The following is a 27,541-nucleotide window of genomic DNA, read 5'->3' on the forward strand; positions in this document are numbered from 1 at the left end:
CGGCTAGTTCTGATGGAACAATGTTCGCATTGGATGTTGTTCGTTCCTGGCTGTAGGTGGATTGAATCCTTGATGCCGCTGCGCTTTTTAATGACTAATACGGTAGCAGCCTTAAACAGCCCTGACAGTCTCCACATAGCCCAAGGACGGCTAGAAGGCTTAGTTAGCAGCCAGAGCCCCATGAGACAGCAGGGTCGATCTAAGTGTTAACAGGGGATGCCCTAGCCTGGTGGATGTGCTGAAGACTGCCCCTGGAGCCCTGGTGGTACTGCTGGGAAAGCGCTTAGCCTAAGGGCAGGCTGCCTGCTGCAGGTTAAATCAATGAGAGTTTACCATTGGCAGCAGGATCGGGCCCCAGTATGGAAGCCCCTGGAAAGGAAGGGCCCGTTGGCCCAATCCACTTGAAGGACCAACTCAGCAGCGGGGTTTGTTACTTTAACAGCTCGCCGCCTTCTCTCGGCATCGGACCCCGAACGGCATCCCAGCGTCTTGTCACCTCTGGCTGGAAGACTCCGCCAGAGAAGTGATTAAACCTTGGCTTTGCACAACAGCGCTCCTGGCAGTTAGTTCTGAAGGCTGATGAACAGGAAAGTTCAAACGGGGGGGGGGGGGGGGGAATTGCCTATACGGGTTGTAAAAACAGACTCGAATAAGCGTCAGGTTCTGACAGTAACAAAGAAAGGTAAAATTCGCACGCTCATTCTCGGGCTGCCTTCGAAAAGCACGTCCTAAAATCCCCGTCTCCGCCCTCTTTGAACATGTCCTTTCATCAAGGGAAGGGCTCACCTTTAGTGTTAATTAAAAGTTTTTCTATTTAACCGACTTGCTTTCTAAAAACAAAACGCCAACTTTTCCTTGGAGATTGTAAAAAGCGGTAAAAGCACCCGATCATTCCGTCTGATCATTTGTCCAAAGATATATTTAGATAGTGTTTAAAGTGTCCTAAGCATCTGCACATCTGACAAGACCGGTAATACTTCTACAGAAGATACCAGTACTCCAGGTAAATGTGTAGAGCGTTGGACTATGTTTCCTGTCTGCGTTTTTAATTCTAGGCACTCTTCTTTAGAAGCTATGCTGTATTTACCCACAGTGTTTAAGCTTAAAGAGTGATAAAGCGTTTATGAAAAGAAAGTTACAGGATAGGCAGGGCAGCCACGTAGCAAAAGTCCATTGGGCTTTTAGCCTCTCGCAAGTGGTTCAAAGAACTAGATTTCAAATTTGCTAACATAAAGCAGTCATTTTTTAGTCAAACACGTGCAAAACATCCTCCCACACGAGCTCTCAAGTGAGCAATGGTTTTTAAAGGGCTGAACGTCTCATCTAAAAAGTAGCCCAGTTCCACACGTTAGGAAGATTTGATACTCCTCCAACAGCACGAGAGAAACCTGCTTGATCCCTTGTATAGCAAGTGGCAACACCCCTCAATATTATATTGTCACCCCCCGTTCGCCTGTATTTAAAGTTCCACATTATTACACAGACCCTATTTCTAATGGCCTATCAGATGTGTTAACATTGCTTCAAAGCTACCTGGGTGTATGGAAGTAATGGGATAAAGTTAAAGCAATTAAATGCCAACCGAAAGTTTACTTGTTTGATTGCATTGTTTTTTAACATCGAATCGCTTTAGAAGAAGTCTCAGCACTACCGATGAAGTGTGAGTTTATTTTGCAAATATTTCCATGTTTCATCTCATATTCCAGGAATGCTCAGCGAGATTCTCTCCCCTCCCACCCCCGTGAGATATCGGTGTTTTTCTTGTTTTCCATCGAGCGAGCTGTAGAAAGGAGGCAGTCATTTTCCTAACGCTCTCAAATTAGCTCTCTTTCAGACGAGTATTGGCTTTTAATGGTGGAGATAATGTGCGGGGAGGAGACGTGGCTTCGCTTGGAAGAGGAAGGCAAAAACACCTGAACCCTGGGATTTTGGAAAACTTGAAACTTTTTTCTTTCAGATTCCTTCAGGTTCTCGAGTTGCAGGAAATGCCCTTTGTGCAGTTTCGTGAAGATACCGTGAAGTGGAGCATTTCGCGTGAACGTAGTTTCTAAACGGAGTTCTGAGCCAGCGGCGTTTTGCATGTAACCGACGAACTTTAATGTTTCAGCGAGCGCCGAAGTTCACAAGTTCCGAACCTGTCATCGATTTCTTGTCACCGAGGTGTCTTCCGCTGGCTGGGGGGGGGTGTATTTTCTTCCCTTGCCTGTGGAGCCCTGGGTTTTATATATCCTCAAACAGAAATAGCTCCATCTGAGCAACCAAGCCCTCAGCATCACATTTGTCACACGGCCTGTTAAAATTGTCTCAAACTATTTAGTCATCGCTGATGGTCTCGTTAGCAGATTGTGTAAGGGGTTAACACGCTTCTCTGGGGCAGGTGGTTTGTTTGATACAATTACGTTATATTCGCTGCACTGGCTAAAGAACAGTGGGAAAGAGGCCATCAGAGATGAGGTACTTTCATTGTTCTGTTGCATAGCCGAGCGTTGCCTATTTCTAGGATCAGCATTATCACTGGGGGCAATTATGCCTCCTGGAACACGGTTGGCCCAGTTAAAAAAACAAGCGCAACACATTCGCCTTTCAGAACAACCGGCGCTGTACTTTAGTGCCACCAAACCAGGCTTTTTAACTTCGACGACACTCTCATTCCTTCGAGATCTCAGCCAGATGTAAAGAAAAGAACTGGCGAGATTTGTGGATACTGTACATTAAAGACAGTCCAAGGGAACTTCAGGAACATTTTCTCTGCAGGGGGCCAAAGGGGGTGTAACATGAAAATACAAATCGTCACCTTTCTTTCAAAAATGTTTACGAATGGTTGGTAATCAGTGACCTTTATTAATTCTATTCAGATCTCTAGTGCTTCCTTGGCTGCTTGCTAGGCAGCTTTGACTAATTATCTGTGTGATCCTGGGCAGGATAAGCCCCTCTATTTCTGAAATCTGCCATGTATTTAATGTCACTGATTTCAATGCAGCGCACTTTATTCGTTGGAGGACCCATCCCAATTGATATGTGTTTCTGTCCTCAAGTAATTATGTGAGAACACGAACATTTAATGCCATCTGAAGTGACTGACTGACTGACTGACCAATCATAGGGCAAGTGTCTGCTCATCCGTCTTTTCCTTTTAATTTGACGTTAGCTAAGAGCATCTTTGAGATGTAATTGAAACTAACTCTATTACTCAAATCTCGAAGTGAGAAACGTTTGCAAACTTTGCATGAGGATCTATCTGAAGCCCAATTTCATGCAATCCAAAAATACAGATAGTAATTATAAATGTTCCTAATAAGTCCTATATTGTAGTTAATAGATAAACGTAGACAATTTCCCTCCTTGTCGTTAAGCCTCAATGGATGCCACATTATTTGTCAAACCAAGACCTTCCCTGAAGATCCATGCACTTCAAGTGCAAAATAATAATATGAACATACTATTCAGATGGCTGCTTTTGTTTGGCTTTCGATAACACGTCCAGGTGTAATTTGCAAAATCATTTCTAAGTGATCATTGGAAATTGTATTCCCTAGGCGTTCTAACCATTGTCTGTCAAACTGAGCGCTCACACCATTGATTATCATAAAAAAAATCAAAATCGAATGGAAACACGTTGTCAGTGGGTTCAGTGCAATTAAGTTACATTTGTTTTTTCACTCCATCTTTCCTGATTTCTTGGAGGATTTTTCCCATGAAAGTCTAAGCTGCTGGACTTAGTGGAACCAGGCACTTTCCCCTAACTGTTATTTGGACCATATGCTCTGCACATTCATTCTCTTTCAATCTATTCTTCTGGGCACTAACTGCTAACACGTTATAGTCACCTTGAAATTTCCTCTGCTATTTTCCAATTAAAAGCTTAATAGCCCTGGTAACGGAGTTCATGTGGTGAAGTTTACCATAGCCCCTTCTTCTGAAAGGCTTTCTGCTGGGATCCCATTATGTGCTTGAATAAACCTTTTCTAAAAACAGAAATGGGACTCGGGGTTGTCAGGTGTTGGGTTACAATAGACTTTCAGGCAGGGGACATTTTACTAACATAAATACAAACCTGTCCCTATAGGGAGATGTTGTCAAATACTAGGATATGAAAAACATTCCCATCAAATATGAGAAAAGGATTACTGCACTATATCAAACGAGTATTTCAATCTCACCTCCCAATGTGCACTCAAGTGAGAGAGGGGGGCCTCAGACCTAAGTATGCCTGTGAATGTTAGCGGTAGAGAGATAGCTATGGAGGACTTGTGGCACCTTAGACTAACAAATGTATTTGAGCATAAGCTTTCAAACGCTTGTGCTCAAATAAATGTGTTAGTCTCTAAGGTGCCACAAGTCCTCCTTTTCTTTTTGCGGATACAGACTGACAGGGCTGCTACTCTGAAACCAGAGATAGATATGTAACCAGATAGCTGACAGACCTGGTGAGAGACTCCCTGGGCTGGTATATGAAATCCATAACCTTGGAATAAAGTACAAAACATCCATATTTTAGAAAGATTTCATTTGGGGATCTCAATATATGGATAGATAAAATTCAATTAGATATTGATATATCCCCCAAGGGCCCCATTAATTAATCACCACAGTTGTTCCATGTATTACACTACAAATTATTAAAAATGTATTCATTTTCCGGAGTCGTTCATTCAGTGCAATCCCATGTATTGAATTCATTAGCTCTTGCGCGCATGGCTTCTGTAGATTGCTGTGCAGCATATTTACATTGTTTTAAAATTAACCTTTCAGGTATTTATTTGGGTGCATGGATTAGATGTCGCTACTCATTTTACTTTATCAAAAAAAAAAAAAAAAAAACCCTGTTAATCTGGTTTGTGTTTTTGCAAGAATTTCAGAGGGTTTAAAATTCCCCGTAGCGACTACACAATCATGGCAAGGTGGTCTGTGGGCTATTTTCAGTGTGAGACTCATACCAAGCAACAGAAAGGAAATGCAGACGACAGACGACGCAGAAGAAAGGTTTTGTTTGTATTCCTATTTGTCTGTGCTGCAAGAAAATGGAGTGTATCCTACACCTGATCAAATGCAGTTTTCTGGTAAAGTAAAGTTGGTCAGCAACAGATGAATTTTAAAACAGGATGTGGTCCCTGAAGCCCGCCGGATAATAAAATATGAACCAACCCATCCCGAAATTGGATACATAATTCGGAATAAAGCATTTTAAAAATGGAATATGTAACAGAATGAAAGACCATTTTTGCTGTACACATACATCACACTTTTATTCCCCCAGGCAAAATATTTTTAGACCTTAATTAGCAATATATGTTTAAAGTGTGCTAATTAGGCAATTAATTTAAAATAGCAGTTCCAGTATAAACATAATTTATTTTTATTTATTTATTTCTTGGAATAAAGTATGAAAACTTCGAAGTGTTGCATCCAGTCCTTTACACGGTGAAATTAATTTAATGTCCAAGCAGAAGGTTATATGTACCCTAAGAAAACAAGTTGCAAATGAAATGTTGATGCACTCCTCTAATAAACATCTGTGGTAAGTCTGTCCTCCACAAACTGTATTCACTTTCTTTCCTGCAATGTAATCATTAAACTTTGTGTTTAACTTCTCGCTGCCATCTGAGAAATATCTTTGTTAAGTGATGTAGGTGAAACATCGCTGTGTTTGGAAGTTTTAAAAAAGGATTACTAGTATGCATCAAACAAATTAATTAAGAGGCTGCACGAATTTGATGTGAATTGTGTTTCCTCTCTACAGGGACGGTTTACATACAAGTAGCCATCTTGGCGAGGAACATCAAAAAGCAAGAATGGATGCATGATGCAGCCCGTAACTAAATAATAAGTGTAGGCTTAGATTTTTGAATGACATGTGATCTGAGCTTGGCAGTTTAAGAGCCTGTGTGTGTGTGTGGGGGGGAGTTAAGCATGGCAGCATTCAAGATGTTCATTTCTAATGCAGCTTCTCTTTACCTTAGTCCTCTGAAACGTAGATGAATGAGTTCAGCAAATACCTTTTTAAAAGCCTCAACATCTCTGCCCAGCCCTGAGGGGCAGAGATAATTTTATTGAGGAAACTTGTTATTTATTTATGTATTTATTTATTTATTTATTTTTGGTGGGAGCGAGCCTGCTTGGCTGCGCCTTCGTCTTTGAAGTGCTTATGCCGATGGTGTTGAATGGGGCTCCTGGATCTGGGGTCCTGGGAGACTCTGATCCCCCTGCCTGAACTTGAGAAACTTCCCCAACAAACCAAATCCCGTCATTGCCTTCCTCGCCTCCTCCCTCCACCGAGGTGGGCTGGGCACTCACAGGTCCCCAGCTGAACCTCCAACCTGCTCACCAGTCTCCTGCCCAGGGAGGGAGAAACACCAGCGCCCTGCCCATTCCTGCAGGGACTTCGCTTGGGGGCGGGAGAGACCATTTGTCCCTGACTCGAGAGGGAACCCCCCCCACCCCCCACTCCCCAGCAGCTGCCTAGGAGGCTGGGCGCGCCCCCTCCCCCCGTGGCGCCGGGCTGCAGGGAAGGTGAAGGGCAGGGAGCGGAGGGGCGGGGAGCGGAGCTGGGAGACGGCGGCGCGGAGGGGAGGCTCCGGCACTGGGCAGAGCGCTCTCCACCGGGTCCCAGCCGCAGCCGCCGGCGCCGGGGAACCTGCCCGCAGCAGCCGCTGGATGCCGCCCAGTGGATCGCGCCCGTAGCGCCCGGCGGGATTTCGCCAGCGAAGAGCCACCGGCCCCTCCCCGGCACCCGGCGGCCGCCCCCTTCCCCGCTCTGCCCCCAGCCCGGCTGGGCTCCCGCGCGGGGCATGAACGGCTACGGCTCCCCGTACCTGTACATGGGCGGCCCGGTGTCCCAGCCGCCCCGGGCCCCCCTGCAGCGCACCCCGAAGTGCGCCCGCTGCCGCAACCACGGCGTGCTGTCCTGGCTGAAGGGCCACAAGCGCTACTGCCGCTTCAAGGACTGCACCTGCGAGAAGTGCATCCTGATCATCGAGCGCCAGCGGGTCATGGCCGCGCAGGTGGCGCTGCGCCGGCAGCAGGCCAACGAGAGCCTGGAGAGCCTCCTCCCGGACGCCCTGCGCGCCCTGCCCGGGCCCCCGCCGCCGCCGCCGCCCGCCGCCGCCGGGGACTGCGCCCCGCAGAGAGCCCCCGCCGAGCTGGCCGCCGCCGCCGCCCTGCGCTGGGCCTCCGAGCAGCCCGCCGCCCTGCAGGCGCCGCTCCCCAAAGCAGGTAAGCGCCGGGGCATGGGGCGGCACGACCTGGGGGCTCCTCAGCGCCCGCGGGCATCAGGCGGGCGCGGGGGCACCCGGACCCAGCAGGAGAGGAGCCCCCTCGGTGCCTGGGCAGGGGGCGGCTCCGCAGGCCACGGGCCCCGCAAAGCCGGGAGGACCCGGAGGAGGGACGGGGCCAGGCTCCGTAACAGGCAGCGGGCAGGGGGAGTTCCCCATAGCAGGTCGGGAGGGGCCCCCCGGGGGCAGGCGGGCCGCAGGCTCCGCAGCGCTGTGCCGTGCTCGGAGCCGGAGGGAGCCTGTGGTCCAGACCCGCAGCTGCCGGTCTTTGCAGACAGCTGCGGGGACCGCCCTCGCTCTGGGGAGTTCGGGCCGGTGGCGCGGGCTGAGAGGCCCTTCGGAGCCCGATTCTGGCCCCAGGGCCGCGCCACCGGCTCTCAAGGAATTATTTCTGCTTCACGGCGGTGCCCGGGGAGGGGGTCAGATTCCGGGCCTGGGTGTTTGGGGAAGTGGGCACTGGCCAGCTGCTGGCTTTCAAGAGAGATGAGCTGGCTTTTTGGGGCGAGGGGGCGTCTTAATAAATCGGATCGATTGTCAGGACTTCGTATTATTAAACCACACTGAAAGTGACTGGGCTGACTGGCCCGGGACTCGCTACCTAAACCTGAACCATGGCCACTGAAAAATGATTAGAAGGAAACAGAATTCAACCTGCAAATAGCCGACAGCTACTGACCAGGCACACGGGCACTGTACGGAATCAGACTGAGCGGGTAGAAACCCCCCCTAGCCCCAGTGCATGCCCCTGGCCTCAGCATTCGCCAGGCTGCAGAGCGGTGTCATTTCACAGCAGAGTCTCAGCCTGGGCTTTCCTCACAGGAAACCGAATAGCTGATTTAACTCACTTCAGGCCACGTCCTTCCCTTGGCTTTAACTCAGTCATGCCCCAATGGGAGGCTGCCCGAGTAAGGACGGGGCAAACATGGACAGCCATGCGTCTGCGTACCTTTACGCTTGCAAACAGTGCTGGTTCCAGTGAGTGGTCCTTTTGAAATCGGCGGGATGTAGCAATGCGAATGAAGACCGTTTACTTGTGAGAGATCGAAGGATGGGGCCCCTGAGTGAGGGGCTCCCATGTTATGGTGATGAGTGCCCGTGCAAGACCCTCGATAGCCAGTAAGGACCTCAGGAGCTGCTCCAGAATTACAGCCCGGCCACGTTAAGGTCAGGTAGCACTTTGCATGTCACAGAAGCGGTACAGATTCCTAATGCGCCAGGTCTGAGCTTGCAAAGGCGAGGGGCTGCGGTGTGATTCCAGTCGGAGTCCCAATATAGCGCCTGCCTGGCGCCTTTGCAATAACTCATTTCATCAGGTGGATCTTTAGTCAGCTCTATTTTTTAGACGCTGCCCTATTTTTGTGTTGTGGTGGAGAAAACAGTTTAGGTAGAACAACGTGTCTCTTTCCCGCTCCGATGGGCACCTTTAGAGGCCGGAATACACTTTACATTTAAACCTCGGGCTTCGAATTAAACCGCTGAGTTGATTATTTTGCACCAGGTGATGAAAATCAACGCACAACTAACCAGACCGCAATGAGCAGTTTTCGGCCCGAGCTGCTGTTCTGCTGAGGAAGGGGGCTTGTGACGTACAGCGTTTCCTGGATGCGCACAATTGGGAGTTACCCAGTTTGGGTGCACAGCTGTCCAATGCAATTCTTGTTTAAGTTGATAGCTTTGGTGGGAATCCATTTCTGTGCCTCAGACGTACGGAGTAAATGAATGCCGATATATATCCATGGTTCCGTCATTGAAATTAACTAATGAATGGGCTGTTGGGAAGGGAAAGGAAACGCATGTAGTAAATGTTATTAGCCATATAGTACTAGTATCAGTTGACTAATATATGTATTATTTATTGTCCAACATCTCGAAACCAATCGGAACTTACATCGTATCCCATTATCACTGCAAATCTGAAATTAATCCCCGGAAAACTTTAGGGCTTGCACTTTTTTGTTCAGCTAAATCATTTAGGAAGGGGTAACCTTTCCCATCTCCAGGGGCAGAGGCTGCAGAACAATTCCCCAAGCCATAACAATACGCAATAAAACACCTAATATGCAGCGTCATTAAAAGAATAAGGGAGGGAACTGGCACGTTTGTTTTCTTTGAAGAGCAGCCGGTCATAAGAAAGAGTTCGGGACATGTCAGAAGGAAAACGAGACAACAGTGGCATCGTGTTTATATAGTTGAGATCCCTTTGACCTCCATGCAACATAAATACAGACATATTCCCTCTCTTTAGTTCCATTTAATTCTCTAAAATTAAGAAACTACCTATGCAAAGGAGTACATAAGTGAAGCGGTGTTGTTGCTGCTGAGTGCAAATAGCACAGGGCTGATGCGTGGAAGAAACATTTTTCTGGGGAAAAACACAAACCGAAGCCTTTTTCACCGAGTACGGGGCAAGAGCACACACTTATTAAAACATAAACTTCCAGGTGAAATCAACAGGAGCACAAAATGAACGGGTGTGGCCCAGAGAGGGTTTTTCAGCGGGTCAAACCAAAATTAGCCCATAAAAGACACAGAACTCTTGTAAACAAACCACTGGCTACAGAACGTAGATCGGTCACAAATATTTCCCCCTCAATTAATTATTATTCATGTATCTAGGGGTTTAAGATGGTTTGCGCATTGGGTAGTTTAACTTGCATGAGCTATTTTCAATATATCTACAGGGATTTTTTTCTGGACACTAATAACTGAAACAACTGCAGCCTTCGATTAGAGGGAATTTTAGCCCAAAGGGCCACGAACCCCTAGAAAGAAACGGAGTTGGATTTGCGACGATCTTTCCACAGCCATCTTTCAGCTCTTGAGTGTTTCTGTAACGACAGACTCAGCCCAGCCCGCTTGCTCCGCGAGCCAAAAATAAGGGTCATTGCAAAGGTGGGTTACTGGAGTTAGGTGCTCCCCTTCATCCCCATTATTCCTTCCTTCCCCAGTCGGCATCCCTCCACCTCAACGCGATGTAGGAGGGGCTGGTGGAAAAGAAAGCAAAGCGGGAGCTGATCAGCTCTCAAAGCCAGATCTTTTCCGTGGTCCTTTCAGAGCGAGGGAACCCATAACCCTGAGCTGGCTGCTTCTCTGGACTTTTACAGGCCGCATTCCCTTTCTAGCTCGGAAAGGAGGGGGGCGGATATTCCAGAACCCTAGAGCTGCGCTGCGCGCCCCTTCTCCAGTGGCTAGGGAAGGAGCGCTGGCAGAGTTAAGTCAATTTGGCTGCAATGTTGTCAGGAAAGTTTCTGTGGTCTTCTCAGGCTCATTGCACTGTAGCCAGGGCTTGGCATTTTGTCCCACTTGTCATCGTTCCCAGAGGACAGGAAAGAAATGAAGTTGCTTACAGCAAATCTGTCGATGGGGCCCTGGCTGGGTGGGATCGTTTCCGCAGGGGAATTAACACTGGATCGCTGTAATCGGAGCTAAAGGAAGGGAAACAGGCTCTTCCCCCGCGCCCCGAACAAAATGGGGCAAGATTTAAATGATAGCGTCGGAGGGAGGAAAGGAATCTAGGGGCCAGATCTCGTAGAGCCTTATGATCCCCCTAGGGAAGTCAAAGACTCCACTTGGGTGAGTAAGGCTAGTTTGGGTGCGCCAGGCTTTGCAGGGCCAGGCGCAGAGACGGCTTTCAGTGCCACAGGTTATTTTATTCTCCTTGCCACTGTGGAACCAGCTGGGCTTTCCCATCCTCCCCAAGGTCTGCTGCAGGGGCCTCCCCCCTTCCCCCCGCACTCTGCTGTCAGCTCAGAAAGGAAGGAGCCTCCAGGGCAACTGTAGGACCAAGGTCTCCGCGGGCCATCTCCTTTCCTGCGCGCTCCGATGGATTGTCTGATTTACACGAGTTTTGTTACTTCTATTCTGGGTTAGTTCTAGCTGTGAACAGCTACCAGTGGCGCGGCGTGGGGCGTTGTGATTTCCCACCTCCCCTTGGGGCAGGCCCAGCGCCTGTCATTGTAAGGATTTGTAATGAGCCCCATCTCAGTAACTCCTCCTAAATCAGACCCGGGTCCCGCTCCGGGTCGGAAAGTAAATATCAGGGGGAAGATAATGCAGGATTGGTGTAGACTGGGCCAGAGGGCGAAACTGTCCCTGATTTCGGTGGGGACGGGATCAGAGCCTAATTGTAATAGCCGAGAATTTGGGTTAAAAGCTCGCTCTTTCAGAGGGTGGCCCGTTGATTTCTAAATAGGTAGTTCGCGACCAAAGCTTCACCTAAACATGCCCGTGTGTGTGTGTGTAGATTCTAGCCCTGCTCACAGCATCTCCCTCATCACACAGCTACTACACACGACGACCACACACGGCTACGCGGCTTGAGCTGCCAGCCAAAGAACTCACTGAATATTAGCTCGAGTCGTGTTAACCTGGAGTCCAGCTCCCTCTTTTCATCTGCTATTGGCTCTTAGCCCTGCCCTTGACTTCCAGCCCCCAAACTTCTCGGTCCCCTTGTTCAGTCATCCCTCCCCGGCCTGGGCTATAAGCACTATTCCCACCCTGAGCGACACATTTAGCTCTCTGCAAACCCACCAGTAACCCGCAGAAGCGTTGCCACTTCTCCACCACCCCATCCGAAGCTTAAATCTCTGCATGCCGTACTCGCTTCCCCATTCTGCTAAAGAACAGGCCAGGGACGCTTACAAATCCAGAGTGAGGAGGGGTGTCTTGTGTGTCTGGGGGAGGAAATGCCAGGAAAATCCCGGTTCTGCTCCCTCCAGCAAGTGCAACAGAAATAAACTCCGCCAGCAGGATATAAATCTGGCGGACAGAAGCGATGTTGACTTGCACACCCAACTTTCTTTCCCCCCTGATATATGAACTTCCCAGTTTAAAAGATTACTGTAATCACAGGAGGACAGTGTAAATCGAATCTGATAGCAATAACTTTTGGAGAAGGTCAGGCTCAAGTGAAATGTTACCAGGCAACAGGCATTTTGTTTGCAAAATACAATCAAAGAGCATTGATGAGAAATTTTTCCCTGCCAGCCAGTCAGCACTTTCTGCTAACAGCTTTACGGGGGAAAAAGGAGTAAATCTTTATAAATCAATCTGTCAGGAGCTCTCCCAGCCCCTTCCCTCAATGGTGTTGCACTTCTTCGTGGAAAGGGAGGGAGATTTTGCTTATCTGCACCTCCGCTGCCTCCCTGGATGCAAGCCCTTCAGAGAGTTACTCCCTCCCAATGACTCTGCTTTCTCCCATTTTTAATTAAGGTTGCAAGTCACGGGGCTCATTCGGAAGCTGCCAGGCAGGTTGCTTTGCGTTCGTTGTAAATAGACTTCCTTTACAATCAGGGGGCAATAGAAAGCAAGGCTGACATACCTCAAAACAGCCGACCACCCCTCTGGATCGTTCCTTTTAAAACCGGATTCACCAGTCCGGTACTTTTCTTAATTCACAGAGTCATAGAAATTGGAGATGGGAGACAACTTTTAGATCCTCTCTCCCCTATAGAGTATGGTTCCTAGATACCACAGTGAATAGCATACTGGAGAGCGGTAACAGGATTGTTCCCTAGGATATATTAGCCAGTGCTTTGTCCCATCTTTTATAACTCTGGGCTTTAGAGCCATCCAGTGTGTCCTGATTTAGGGCCAGGTTCTAATACCCTTTACTTGGACTACTTTACTCCTGGAGTAGTCCTGATCACTTCAATAAGGCTATTGTCCCAGTAAAGTTCAGTTCAGGAATCAGAATCTGTTCCTTAGACTGTAGTTTTCTTAATTTCTTCCCATTACATTACACCGTCTTGTGCCACTCCAAATAATTCTTCCTCCTCCTATCTTCACCCTTCCCATAAACATGGGTCTCCTCTCCCTGTGCCTCAGTAATGATTAGTGCTTCTAAACAAATACTATGAAGAAGCCACACTGGGCCTTTCGTTGATTTAAGTGCTAGGTTTTGCTTAAAACTCACAGCACAACATTGCCCGTGGGGGAAAAAATAACTTAGGAGCAATCACTCTCCATCTGCCCAGGAACCACAGGCCTTTACAAAGAGGGGAGGAAGTTTGCAATGAAATGGGCTGCTGCGGATTTTTTTGGGGTAGTGACTATTATAACAGTTTCATAGGGATCCACGGTATTTTCCGTGTCAGGTCATTACGGGGACAGAAACCGGGTTAACAGTAGTTAGGGGTGGGCTCCAGGTAAATTTGGGTTGCAGGTAGAGCCTTCCTAATCAGATACAGTTTAGACCCATTTTCGGGAAGGGCTATCAGTGGGACTATTAAGGGCAGCAGGATTTATCCCAAAGGATTAAACATGTTTTCAGTGAAGGAATGAACTGGAGAGAATGGCTTTTTGTCTGGCTGTCTTTCATGGTACTTACATGGCCCCATTATCATAGTATATGAAATCTCACAATCTTTAATGTATTTATGTGTAAGGAAGAGATATACTGTATAGACATCTCCCTTAGAGCTCACAATTCCTGTGGTCATGTATGTCTACATCTTTACAGCACATACATACACACGCTTCTCCCATTGCTCTGTGTATATATATCTATATCTCGCTATAAAAATGTGTGTGTGAGTGAGTGAGAGAGAGAGAGACATGTTATGGAAGTTCTCCATTATTAGTATAAACAAGGAAAGCTATTCTCTCTGGTTACCTGAGGGCTAACAAAACAGGGCACTGAATGCATGCAATCTGAAACAGCATATGTGTTATTAAAAACAATACTAAAAGTTACATGAAGCCAAGATTTCTTTCTATAAAATACAGATCACCTTCAGGAGAAGTTAGAGAATATCACAGAAAGATACAGTGGGCTAAGAACAAAGTATACGTTCATTTTTAGTTAAATCTATATTTTAGTAGTTGAAGACTCATCCTATACTTGGGAGTAATATAAAATTAAAGCCCTAGATGTGGCTAGTCTGCATGTTACATTTCTGCATTTCACTATCAAAATATTTGTATGGATTTGTAATATAGCTTTCCAACTCCTTCATTATTTAACAGTTGTTATTCTCTGCCCATTGCAAATACATAAAAATCTAACCTCAAACATTCCCACAAAAAGAGGGAAATGAACCAACAAAAATTACCCTTTGCCAAACACCACTTGCATACCATCTATGCATTTGCTAGAGGAACTAGTGTTCAGGTAAGTTGCACAAAATAAACAAATTGCCTTCCAGGCAAGAAATCAGCATGACCTGTTAAGTGGTTCAAGGCAGTCACCATCTGACCTGTCAAAGAAACTAGACATTTGTGACATCTACAGGTCATCATGAGTTTTGAATTGGTGCATGCCACATCCAGATCAGTTCAACAGGAAAAAGGCTTTTGACTGACAACCATACAGAGAAGAATTTTATTATAAGAATAGGATCAACCCTACTATATATAATTTTCTAAATGTTTACTAAGGGTAGGAAGGAAAATCCCTGTGAAGTAGTAACAATGAGGAACAAATATTTCATTTAAATAGTTGTAATCTACCTTTGTGACTCTGATACTAGGAGGATGTGGGCAGTCTGTGGAGATGCATACCCCTCCTTCATGTAGTGCATGTTTCACCAATCACAAGCCCAGATTCGGGGCTAGGAATAAGGATTTTTATAGGGTATGTGTATTATGAACCTATCCAGATGTCACTGAAGTCAGAGAGTGTGCACATACTTTTAGATTTTTAGTTCAATAGATGTAATGTCTAGAATCTGAAAACACCTTTAAGTCAAATTTCATAAAGACAAAGTAGAAAATTTGAAAGCTAATTAACCCCACCCCCAAAACATAAAACTCATAAAGTAATAATTTCACAAGGCCAGAGCTGTATTTAACTGATTTGGGAGATGTAATATGAATATATTTTCCCATATATATTTGCTAGGTTATGGTGCCCAGTATTAAATGTAAGCTACATAGCAGTAAATACATTTTGGAAACTAAGAATACTTCTGAAATACACTTACTTGCATGCAATTTACAAGAAAAAATACCACCATACTATCTTCCTCAAGTGTCTGTGTACCAGAAATAACCACGCAGGGGCAAGAGCTGCTGCAGCTTATCTCCCAAGCTCTGTCCTGCAGTCTTTCCACATGCAAAGTTCCTATTGATGTTAATGGAAGCTACACTTGAAGAATGCAGGATCAGGTCCTTAAAGTCAGTGCACTGCAGCAGTTGGGTGTCTGCAGAGGATGAAGGTGGGTAGCATATGGAGTACCAAGAGTTCTCCTCTAATAATGTCTGGCCTACACACAATTACCTTGTACACACACACATATATCAATTTTAAAATGTTTATATCATTTTTGCTTGTGTGTGGGTAAATTTCCTGTTTCCCTGTCCCTGTTTTCTTTTGCTGCTAAGACAGAAATGACACACATGGAGCACACAGGAAGTGCACACACATTGTTTTCTGCTTGATACAACAGCATGTGAAATTATAACTTCTGTTCATAGCCTAATTGTGCATCAGACGTGGCCATAGTGCATAAACTGGTATGGTAGGGCCTGAGCTTGATATTGCAAAACAGATGCTAAAAAGCAAACTTTAAAGGTAACCAAACTTTTCTTAATATTTTTCATATACACTGGATTTCTAGGAAGAGGGAGTTAAGGGGGATGAAATCTCCACAAGGATTTCTGACTTGCTGAATTCCTCTGCAATTATTCCATCTGGGAAATGGGGTTTGCTCTCCTGAAGAATGAATCATGCATATCCCAAGAGTTCTGCAGGAGGCCAGGACCATTCCCATATAAGCCCTGAATCTCTGTGCTGGTTCTGGAGCCCCAGTATCTCTCCTTCCAATCAAATTCACTACCAGGGCCTACCCCAGGCTCCCAAGGCAACCTGCAGAGGAAGGCTCCCTCACAGCAGATATGTGTATGTGTGACAAAACAGTAATACAGTCCCAGCTCTGGGAATTTTCTCAAGACCTGGGAAAGGGGGATGTTGTCACAAAGATCACTAAGCCCTTGTTCTGCGTGGGAGCAGATCTCAGAGGCTGAGCTGGCCAATAATAATACATTTAATCAGCACCATGAGAAAATGAACACTCCCCTATCTGGTGATCACTAGGAAAGAGATTCCATGCAGTGGACAGACGGGGCACTCCAGATTGTTTGTCTGCAAGCCTATCTGAAGTAACTTACAGTTTTGAATGAGTGGTTACTAGCATGATTTCCAGCCCCAAAGCTCCTTGCTTGCTCCAGGCTGCTTCCTTGTGCTAGTAAGGTTAATAAATGAGTTGGCCTCATTTTAGTGCAGTTTTGCAACAAAATGTTTGAAGGCTTTGTTCAGTGTTTATTTAAAAAAACAACAACAATTAGGGCCAGATTCTGCCAGCCTCACCCTTAGCATCAACAACATACTCCATGCTGAGCTCTAGTAAAATCACTGGAGTACTTCAGGGAGTAGGATACTACTCTACATGAGTCAGGCAGGCGGAATCGGTCCTTAGCGAAATAACAGTGAATATCTCCCAGCAAAATATATTGAAACCTTTCTCTTTAAAAAATGCCAGTGAACCAACTCTCCTGGCTTATTTTGTTTATTTCTACCAAGGAGTCACATTGAAAAGGGTTCCAAAATCTTTCCACATTCTGGCCAAGTTTTTCAAAAGTGACCAGTGATTTTAGGTGTCTCCATTTTTGGGTGCCCTGAAAGGGGCCTGATTTTCAAAGTTGCTCAGCATTTCTGAAAATCAGACACCTTTAAGGCATCCCAAGTTGGACATGCAAAAAGTGAGGTACTCAAGATAACTAGTCACTTTGGAAAATCTTGGCCTCCTTCTCTATAGTGTACTATATTAATTAGGGTATAATAGATTATAATCTAACTGATATACAGAGAACTAGGGCTTCATGAATCTAAGGGGCAAATTCTACCCCCTTCCCTTTTCCCAGACATAGTGGGAATATTATAGTCTGCTGCACAAGGTAAGAGTGCAGGTGTAGGAGAGATGAGACAAGAGGCTATTGCCCCAGCATGCCACTGAGCTGTGCTCTATGGACTGGGGGGAACTATGTGGCTCAGAGTGGGGAGCAATGTTCCCCCTAATTTTTGACAGGCCATGTGCGCAAAAAATTTCTTCTGTGCAAATTTTTGGCAGGCCGTGTGTGCAAATATTTCTTCTGTGCAAATTTTTGTGCGCAGGGTGTTTCGCCGTGTGCATGGGGTTTAGGATCTGTCTGTGCGCACACGCGCACAGCTTAGAAGGAACAGCGGTGGGGAGGGGGCTGGCTTGTGTAGGAGCAGAGGAAAAGTGTGCTGGCAATGAGGGCTTCTTCAGCCTTGAGACAGTAGTACTTATGGATGGCTTCACTAATGCTGTTTGGCCTTGTGGGGTTTATTTTTGTGCCCCAGGTCCCCTCAGAACACTTCAGTGCACAGTCCATTCACTAAGAGCATGATGTGGTCCTAAGAGAATACTGATTTAAAAGAGTGAAAATGCCTTTGGGGAAGACTGGCATTCAGCTGATGTACTGGTGTCTTACGACTGGGAATCCCAGTTAGGAATGGCAAATCTAGCACTCAGCAGGATTAGCAGAAATGGAGTTAACCAAACCCATTCCCTTTCTATGTAATGTAGAAAGATGAAGATATTTACAAGGGGGTATCAAATGCGTAGTGCATTTCCCCTCAGGTCAGCTAGTCCTCAGTAGAGAGCACCATGCTGGCTTGAGCATTGGTATCGTATCATTTAGCGTGACACAGAGAGAGGGGTTTGGGTACAGGTTATTAATGTAGGCACAATGGAAATAGGATCTCCACTTCATTCAACCATTTATTGTAATCTCAGGATATTCTTTCCTTCAGTAAATTCTTGCTTCATTCATGTTAACAAATGTATAATACAATGTATGAAAAAAGTTTTTGGGCTCTGTGAAAGGTTTAACCCAACTGCCTTCTACTTTACAGACATGACTGAGGAACGGTTGGGTGATACAAGTGGAACAGATAATGCTGAGACCTACAGTGACAAAGACACAGACCAAAGGAGTTCCCCTGATGTGACAAAAGCCAAAAGCTGCTTCACTCCCGAGAGCCCTGAAATAGTGTCAGTGGACGAAGGTGGTTATGCAGCCCAGAAAAATGGTGGCAGCACAGAGAGCAGACCAGGTAGTCCCAAGTACCACGCAGAACAGAATCATCTCCTGATAGAAGGTCCATCGGGGACAGTTTCTCTGCCTTTCAGTTTGAAGGCCAACAGGCCTCCTCTTGAAGTGTTAAAAAAAATCTTCCCCAACCAAAAGCCAACCGTGCTTGAATTAATCTTGAAAGGCTGTGGGGGTGATCTGGTAAGTGCTGTTGAGGTCCTTTTGTCCAGCCGATCTTCAGTAACTGGTGGGGACAGAACTTCTACAGAATCAGACAGTCTTGTTTTGCCTTCCAATGGGCACATTTTTGAACATACGCTGAGTTCATATCCTATTTCCTCTTCTAAGTGGTCTGTAGGATCAGCCTTTAGAGTTCCAGACACATTGAGATTCTCCACTGATTCTAGTAGTGTTGTGCCAAATCCTCTGGCTGTACCTTTACAGCACCCTTTCCCACAGCCACCACGATACCCACTGATGCTGAGGAACACTTTGGCGAGAAATCAGTCCAGTCCTTTTCTACCTAATGATGTCACCTTATGGAACACCATGACGCTGCAGCAGCAGTACCAGCTGAGATCCCAGTATGTCAGCCCGTTCTCTAGTAATTCTACCAGTGTGTTCCGAAGTTCACCTGTCCTTCCGACTCGCTCATCAGAAGACCCCAGGATCTCAATCCCTGATGATGGATGTCCAATTGTGTCTAAACAACCTATTTATACAGAAGATGACTATGATGAAAGATCTGATTCTTCAGACTCTAGAATACTCAATACATCATCTTAGAATGACACTTGACATGCGATAAGTAAGTGATATTTGCAATTCAGCTGAACTACTGGGCAACAAGAGGAGGGACACATTCTCTATGAAACCCTTGCAATTATATAAAAAAGTGACTTTGCTTGGTACTGTACATTAGCAATAAAGACATAACTTATTAAATTTCTTGCACTTCACTGGAAAATGCCAAATAGCTATACTCTATGGCTTTAGTGCTGAATGTTTATTACAAAAGAAGATTCTAATGCTCAGAATAATTATGGGAAAGCTGTGACTGTGGAAGATTTATAATAGAACCTAAAGCTGAAGGTCTGCCTTGCCCCTTAACTCAGACAACCGGGGATGTTAAAATAGAATACTTGAATGCTGTTTTATAAGAGAGGACTCCTCAGGACATAAGAAATCAAAAGAACGTAGTTCAATTGCAAATGGACTAAGCAGGGACCTTATATTCTTATGCCAATACTCATCCTTACATTTAACAAAAACAAAAACAACCCCCTTCTCCCCAAAAACAAATCAAAATGACTTACTGCACATGAGACTATAGTGAACTGCTTCTTTGCTGTTTAAGCTTGGACACTTTTTAGAGACAACTAACATTAAGAATTATTCTTTTCACATGGCTAGATCAAAACATGTGTAATGTCAATGTAAAACCAATTACAGCTGTGAATTGCATGAAATGTATTGTGAAATAAACACAAGATTAAAAATTGTCAGGTTAATGTAGCATGCTAAGGACTCTAGAAAAATAAACTAAGAAGATGATCTTGGTTTATGTCATTTATATTTGGGCAAAGAACATTTCTAAAGTGAGGCCCAGAGCCGCAGTTGGTGCAAATATGCCTTCAACGGAGCTAGGCCAATTTGCACCATTTGAAGATCTGGCCAGGAACCTGAAGCCAGTGAATGAACATGACTAACGGTCAAACGGTCCCAAATGCTGTGGAGTGTTTATAAGCAGCATGGCAATCCTCACAGTACAAATGCTATCATCAGTCAAATGTTGTAGTCAGTTAAGCTAAGGTATCTTGAAGATATGTGTTTGCTGAGTCTGAGGAGGTTGACTGAGTAAAGCAGAATTTGCTATACTAGGAGTGAGCAGAAAAAAGGATGTTTCTTCCTAGCTCCTTTTCCTCATAGGCTACAGCAGCATAAAGGAGAGAGGATGCAAGTTATGTGGTGTTAGAAGACATTTCTTTAAAATGGGACTTTGAGCAACTTGTCATTGTAAATCTTTACAGATTTAGGAGCAGTTAACGCTGCCCCCATCATATATACAGTAGACTTGCACTAAGGACCTCTCAGGTGAACAATTAATATACAGGGTTCCTCAGCAAAGTGTCATCTAGGTTTCAGTATCAGTTTTTCCACCTCTAGCTAATGACCACACCTCTGTGACAATTGATTTTTGCTGGCACCTTAACACATATTTTGGGGTAGATGCAAATACTGGCAGGATTCGAGGGGGTGTGGAGTACATATCCCCTCAAAACAATTCCCCTGCCTAGCACAGAGTGACCCCAACCGTGCGAGGCACTGCTGTAATACGGATACAAATGATTAATCTTAACTTTGTGGGAGAGCAGTGGCCTCTGTATTCTCTCCCAGCCTTTCATACTTGGCCATGCCTAGGCACCAAGGGTTTTCTTTAGATCACAAGCATACTGTTCTATAAAAAAATTGCTGAATGATTTCTCTTTCCCCAGTGCACACGGATGCTCAGAGAGGCACTCTCTCTTGCCAAATCTTTCAATCTATTTGAAAGGGAGTTGATTTCTTTTGCCAGATAATAAAATGATAAATGTAGGGGGAAAAGGAAACAAATACATAAATAAAATCCCTGCTTGGCAATGATGTAAACAGAGATCAAAATGTCTCGCTATGTCTTAACCCTGGTATTTCAATTTTGAAAGGAGAAATGACAATACTTACGTGCACTCACATAATATTTTTTTCTTAAACACTTTTAAAACAAATCAATCTTCATTCTGCCTCAGTGCGGTAGGTAATCGATAGTTCTAGACTTGTTCCAAGGTCACAGGTAATAATGAGTGTTAGAGCCAGGATTAGAACTCATGATTCTTGGCTCGCTCCACCAGGCAATGATTTCTCTCTAGAAGGAATCTTTTGCCTAAACATTCCTGCTGAGCAACCCAGAAGTGTCATTAGCTGTAAAGTCATCTGTGCCCACCTGTCTGTTTAGATGGAACAGAGGGGAAAACAAATTGTGCAACTCATAGAAGTGTATTTTGTTGTGGTTACACCAACGGGCAATTTCCCAACTGAAAAAGGACTTTTAGAAAACAGGACTTCGGGACATACCATTGGAAGAAAGCTCTTTCTTGGCTAGCTCTGTGTGAGAATTTTATTGTTTCTTTATAATGATCATGGAGCAAGAATCCCAAATACATCACACCGTTGATAAGTGAGTATAATTTCTTAGCCTTAATATAATATTGAAAATAATGATCGGATCCTCAGACTGAATACATGAACTACTACGGGCCTGCTTGTTCCCCTCTCACTTACATCAATGTAAAATCAGACATAACTCCTTCATTGTCAATGGTATTATACTAGTGTGTAAATACTGTGAGTGGAGAATCAGGCCCTTGGTGGTGATCAGCTGTATCATTATTCTCTCCTGCACTCTCACTATATTTATTGTCTGAGGCGACTGATACAACTCAAATCTCTATATTTCTTTTTTGGTAACTGCCGATGAAAATGAGAGTTACAGCCAGTGGTTAGAGTGGTCTGAAAAAAGTGTGTGTGTGTAGGGGGGGAAGAGTGGGGGAGGGCAGGGGAAAGTGGGGGCTCTATCATAATCTAGAGGCAACAGCTTTGGTAAGACAGTACAAGTGCATCCCTCCTTGACCTGGCTCAATTTTTAATGAATTATTTTTGGCTGGGTCTGCAACTTCTTACAACTGCTGCACTTTAAGCCTGGTCAGAGCACTGGCAGGAAGCAAGCATTGCAAAGACATGCACTGTGCACATTTCTCCACGCTGCTCTGCCAATGCAGTTCAGTCCTGACCTGTAAAAATGCTGTTATCGCAGTCAGCTTCAGAAGGCTCCAGCCTGAATTCTTTGCATATCCAATGCCACTGGATGAAAGATGAAAGCAGGACAGGGCCCAGAGAAGGCCTACCTGTTGTGCCACAGTGCAGAGTCCTTGTAATGTGGACAACTGACCCCTACGGATGGGATTGCTACGACTGTATCTCATTTCACTTTTCCCCTAAGCCACATTTGAATCCAGCTTTCCACAATCTAAGTACTGTTGTGATGACTCTGGCCACCCACCTAAATCCTGCAACTTCAGTAATTTTTTTCATAGCAATATTGTGAGTCCACCTTCCTCCCAAAATCATCTATGTATAAGGTTCTGCTCTCTGAAAGTCAATAGGCAAGTTTGTGCCATTGGATTCAATGAGAGCAGAACTGGGCCACAGTCATCTGCAGAAAGAGCTTCTGAAACAGTCTTATTTTTTGTACAGTTTGTTATAACCAGTTAACTACTTCAGAAATTTGTCTAGCACTGACTCAGAGCCTCATATTGTCTGATTCCATCCTGGGAATTGATTTTGGGTTTAGTCAACAGCAAAATGTTCAAGTTGGAGGAAATGTTTATGTGCCACAAAACAAAAGTACAAATAACAATCAGATAGATGTAAGTAGTTTTTGGAGATATTTACCAGAAAGCCCCAGAAACACAATATGAATGAGGAAACCCATATCAATCCAAGGAAAGATGTTTTTCACTTGGCAGGGTATCTACTTTGCTTTTAAGTCCAACGACCAGTGGGTACTATTTGAGATTTTAAACACAGTGCTTTCATCATTAAGTTTATAACATGCATGTGGGGTAAAGGGAGAATGTCGTTAAAATGTTGATCTCCTCCGCATTAGCCTGATCTTACAACAGCCCTGCTTACTTGAGTAATTTTTATATGTGAAGTCCCATTAAAGTGGGAGGAAGGACAGTCTTGTGGTTAAGACTCTGGATTCCAGAGATTTGGGTCCCAGTTCCTTCACAGACTCTGGGCAAGTCGGTTAGTCAATGTGTTCCTCGGTTCCGTATCAGTAAAAATGAGGATGGTAGTAAAACTTCCCCGACTCAGAGGGGGCGGGGTTGAGAGGAGAACATTCATTAACATTTGGTCCCTGCAGCATGTGAGCATCTCACCTGCCAAGATAGGTAAGACCCAATAGGGCAACTTGTCTAAGTTTGGTTTGTTTATGAACAAAGCTGTGGAATTATTCTATGTCAAGCCTCTTTATCCGCTGCCTCAGACACGGTGATGTTTTTTTTCCCCCTTAGACCCTCAAACTTGCCCTCGTTAGAGGTCTGAAAGGGCATCTCTGGAACATTTGTTGGGTGCATGGTAAACAGGTTCAGCTCACATTTGTGCTGACATATGTGAAAAAATGAGTTTGCTTCCCCCGGTACACTGTTTCAGTGATTCATTCTTTATGTGCATTTACTCAGTGGACATGAGTGGAGAAATAAGATTGATGCTAAATTTATATGTTAATTTTAATATTGAAGCTATCCAAGGAATTGATCAATTCTTCAATTTCATTTCTTATGTGGTACTGCGCATTGTCATTACTGGAAAATAAAATTATTTCTGAATGCACACTACCCAAACTCCAATTCTAGTGGACATATAACTCTCTGACGCATCATTCTTCTCTCTTCCTTATAATGAACTCATTCACTATAGTATTTTTAACATTCTCACAGTACTCTTTGCCACTGAAAGAAAATGAAGACAATTCTTTCCACTTTAAGTGAAGATCATTTGTTAATTTGTTCCATGCAACATTTTGTTACATTGTGCCCATGTGAGGTCCATGACTCATCATCTCTCTAAGGGATTATGAGATATAAAATTCAACTGTAATCTTGGGTTAAGAGTCACTGCCGGTGCTATTAGAAATTATCAGTCGTTTTTACAATAGCTGTGGTGCCTGGGAGTGATAGTCACAGCTTCATGAGTTTATGGTCTGACCCTGAGAGGCTTATGGCTTGATCCTGACTCCAGTGGGAGTTGTGAGTGCTCAGCACTTACCAGGATCAAGCCCTTAGGACGCTGGCATTTTTCAGACTGCCAGCCAAATGAATGCTTAGGAGAATGTGTACTCTATGGAGAACATTCCATAATCTCTAAGAAGATCTGTCACCGGTCACCTGGCTAGACTGAACCTACAACAGAAATCTCTCTACAGCTCCTGACAGCTGCTAGCATCTGCATCTTTCCTTTGAAGTTAAAGGGAGTAGTAAATATTCAGCACTTTTCAGGATTTGGTTCATTACCTTTTCTTTCTATATTGAAGGGGCAGTAGTTGTCTAGAGGACTGAGTGAGGAGTTGGATGTCATGGAGTCTTGAATATTAATCCTTCCTCTGCCAACTGACTTGATCTGTGGCCTCTGGTAAATCACTTAACCTCTCTGTGACTCAGGGGCTCTCTTCCCCTACGTCACAGCGGTATTGTTAGCATTAAGTATTTAATGTCTGTAGAGTGCTTTGAAAATGTAAACTGCTGGGTAAATGCCAAGTGTTGTTAGATTGCCCATGACCTTTCTTAATAAAGACTGGGAAGTTTTATTTTCCCAGCAGCTAAATGGTCTCTGTATGCCATAGGAGTCTTCTTCAGAGGAACTTTGACTGGTATTGCCAACCTCAAACCTTCAAAAAATCTTGAGTTAGACCCCTCCAAATTCATGAGATTGATCAAATTTTTTAAAAAATGATACATTTGGGGTGATGGGTATTTGCTTTCGATTTTGAAGGCCTTTACGGTTCACGCTTTCAAGCTTTTCTCTGCAACCATGAGGACTAAAAGCTATCTTTTTAAAAATGAAATCTCTGACTCTCACATAATAACATGACTCCAGGATCTGAGACTTTATCACAATTCTCACAGTATTTGGTGTTTTCCTTAAAGTCATAGGACTCACAATAAAATTGTTAGTTGGCAGAACTATTAGGCCCCTTTGCTCCTCTTCTCTCTGAGCTGTCTAAATGAGCAAATCTCAATAAAATGAGGAAAAGCCCCCAAGCAGAGGGAGGAAAAGTGTAGCAAGCTCCCTTCCTTCTCCCAAGCCCATAAAGGCCCCTCTGTGCTTTCTCCATGATGTAGGGTCTCTGCAGTGTTTGAAGGAGCAGGGTGGAGAGAAGCCCTTCAACCCAGGATGCTCTTTCTCTGAAACAGGTGGATGTACATGCGGACATTAATGCTTCTGCTAGGAATGGGAATTTTCACTCCATGGCCACATCCGTCCCTGAGAGGGGAAGAAAGGGATGAGGGAAGATTGTGCCCGTGCAAGAAGAGGAATCAGTGAGTGGGAATGTGCTGACCTGGGGAAGAAGAAGCGAGGCAGCACCACGGAGGGTCTAGCATGCTGTGCAGTTGGTGCTTCCTTTTAGAGATCCCCGTCTCCTTCGCAAACTGCTGTAACTCCTCCATGCTGCAGTGACTGTTAGTGAGGTGAACCTGGGTCCTTCCCATTTCGCTTCTCCATGTTACCTTATGATATGGCCACTAGGCTCTGGCTGATTGAATTAATACATGGAAACTTTCAGAGGATCTGAGCCAAGGCCTATTGAAGTCAGTGAAAAGATTCCCGTGGACTTTTGATTAGCCCCGCAGAGAATGCTCTGCCAGTAATAAAAAAGTAAGTCCCCAGCACTAACTTTATAGTTACATTTACACGGTATATTTAGCCTATACCTACTTACCATTTACACTTCTCTTGCAAAGGGGGTAATTATTGCATCTTTCTGGTACACCCAAAGAGTCCATGGTCAGTCAATACGTCCAACAGAGAAGCTTTGGTGATGGGCTAGGAACTCATCCCTTCTGCCTACCCTCAAGTAACAGAGTGAGATTGAATTTTTTTTTTATTCTGGGCAAGAGAAGTGAATGAATTCTAGCCACTTCATAAAATTGACATAAACCACCTCTATTTAATGTAAAAATGAATCTATTAAAAATAGCTTGAAATACAAAGAGACACAATTCCACACCTCTTGTGAGATCTAGAGGCATTGTTCATGTTTTAGGGTTATACCAATACTGATAATCGAACAAGAGGTGTGGTAACAGAATTGCATTGCATTGGGAGGGAGTGTTACAGTGGCTAGGGCACTAGGCGCTAATCCTAGTTCTGCCATTTATCCAAGTCACTTGGCCCAATCGCCAGTAGTGGGATTTTCTAAAGCGCTTAGCATTGACCTAACTGATGTAAATAGTAAAACTCTTATAGACTCCAATAGGAGCAGAGTCGGGCTACTCTGAGCACTTGTGAAAATCCCACCCTCTGGGCCTCGGTTTATCCCTCTGTCAAATAACAATGTTATCTATGGCATGTGTGTGCGTGCACATGCGTGTAACTTAAGTAATGCTTGTAAAGCACTTTGAATTTCTGTCTTGGAAGTTTTACTGTATATAAAAGCAAATAATGATTAGATATGGTACAATATTGGCACAAAATCATCTCTATTATAAAAAACAACAACCTGGATGCTTTAACCTCCTCACTGGAATTTGGCTAAAAAATTTTCAAATAAAAACAGGCTTTACCTTTACATTTTAACAACAATCTTAAAACTCTGTTGACTATGTACTGAAAAATTCATTCTAGATCCTAGGTCAACTTCTGCTCTCAATATGCCTGTGTAACCTCTTTGCATTCCAAAGAGCATGGATTTAAACAAAAGCAGAATTTGGCCCTGTATACATAATTCCATGTAGATTCCTTGCCTGATTATTCATTATTAACTAAGGTGGATTTAGGATGATCAGTATAAAATGGGAACATTATCTCTTCCCCTTGGGAAAAAAGTACTGGTCTGAATTTTTGTCCAATGACAACAAACATTTTGAAACACAGATGCTAATCTTTCAAAGCCTTCCAGAAGGGCCAGTTGTCCACTGCCTTGCATTTTATGTTGTCATTCACACCTGTACAAAGTGAGTATAAGGCATTACCATCAGTGTGAGTGAGTGGAGAATTGTGTGGTGATATCATCTTAAATAACTTTCTCACAGTGGTTAAAAAAAAAGTGCCAGGCAGTGGGGAGTCAGGCCAAAAATGCATTCTGGGAAGCTATGTCTCATGGGGCCCAAATCAGCATCATTGACGTCAATGGGCATTTTGTCATTGGCTGGAGTGAGAACAAGTAGAACCTCTGTGCCAGACAGAAGGTGATGTCTTGATTCCGGAACATGTACAAGTCGCAATGCACTGGTTTTCTGACTCTTGCTATATGAGCATTTACTAGATGTGTATTATGAACCAGGAAGCTGTGATAGCACTTCCCAAGATGACTGGTTTTGTTTTAACATCAGAACTCTCTACAAACATACCACTGTTGAATTATTGTAGCGTTCCATAGTTTCTGATTTGGCCAT

General features: G+C 44.5%; 1 protein-coding gene across 1 annotated transcript; it reads left to right on the forward strand.

Annotated features, from left to right (window-relative positions):
* The first annotated feature begins 6,167 nt into the window (after positions 1-6,167).
* DMRT3 (doublesex and mab-3 related transcription factor 3) lies at positions 6,168-19,880 on the forward strand. Its single transcript, XM_048851246.2, has 2 exons — positions 6,168-7,212; positions 18,148-19,880. Exons 1-2 carry the CDS (start codon positions 6,789-6,791, stop codon positions 19,110-19,112), a joined length of 1,389 nt encoding a protein of 462 aa, XP_048707203.2. The 5' UTR covers positions 6,168-6,788; the 3' UTR covers positions 19,113-19,880.
* Positions 19,881-27,541: the final 7,661 nt, after the last annotated feature.

The sequence above is a fragment of the Caretta caretta genome, chromosome 5, assembly GCF_965140235.1.
Source record: "Caretta caretta isolate rCarCar2 chromosome 5, rCarCar1.hap1, whole genome shotgun sequence".
Taxonomy (NCBI): domain Eukaryota; kingdom Metazoa; phylum Chordata; order Testudines; family Cheloniidae; genus Caretta; species Caretta caretta.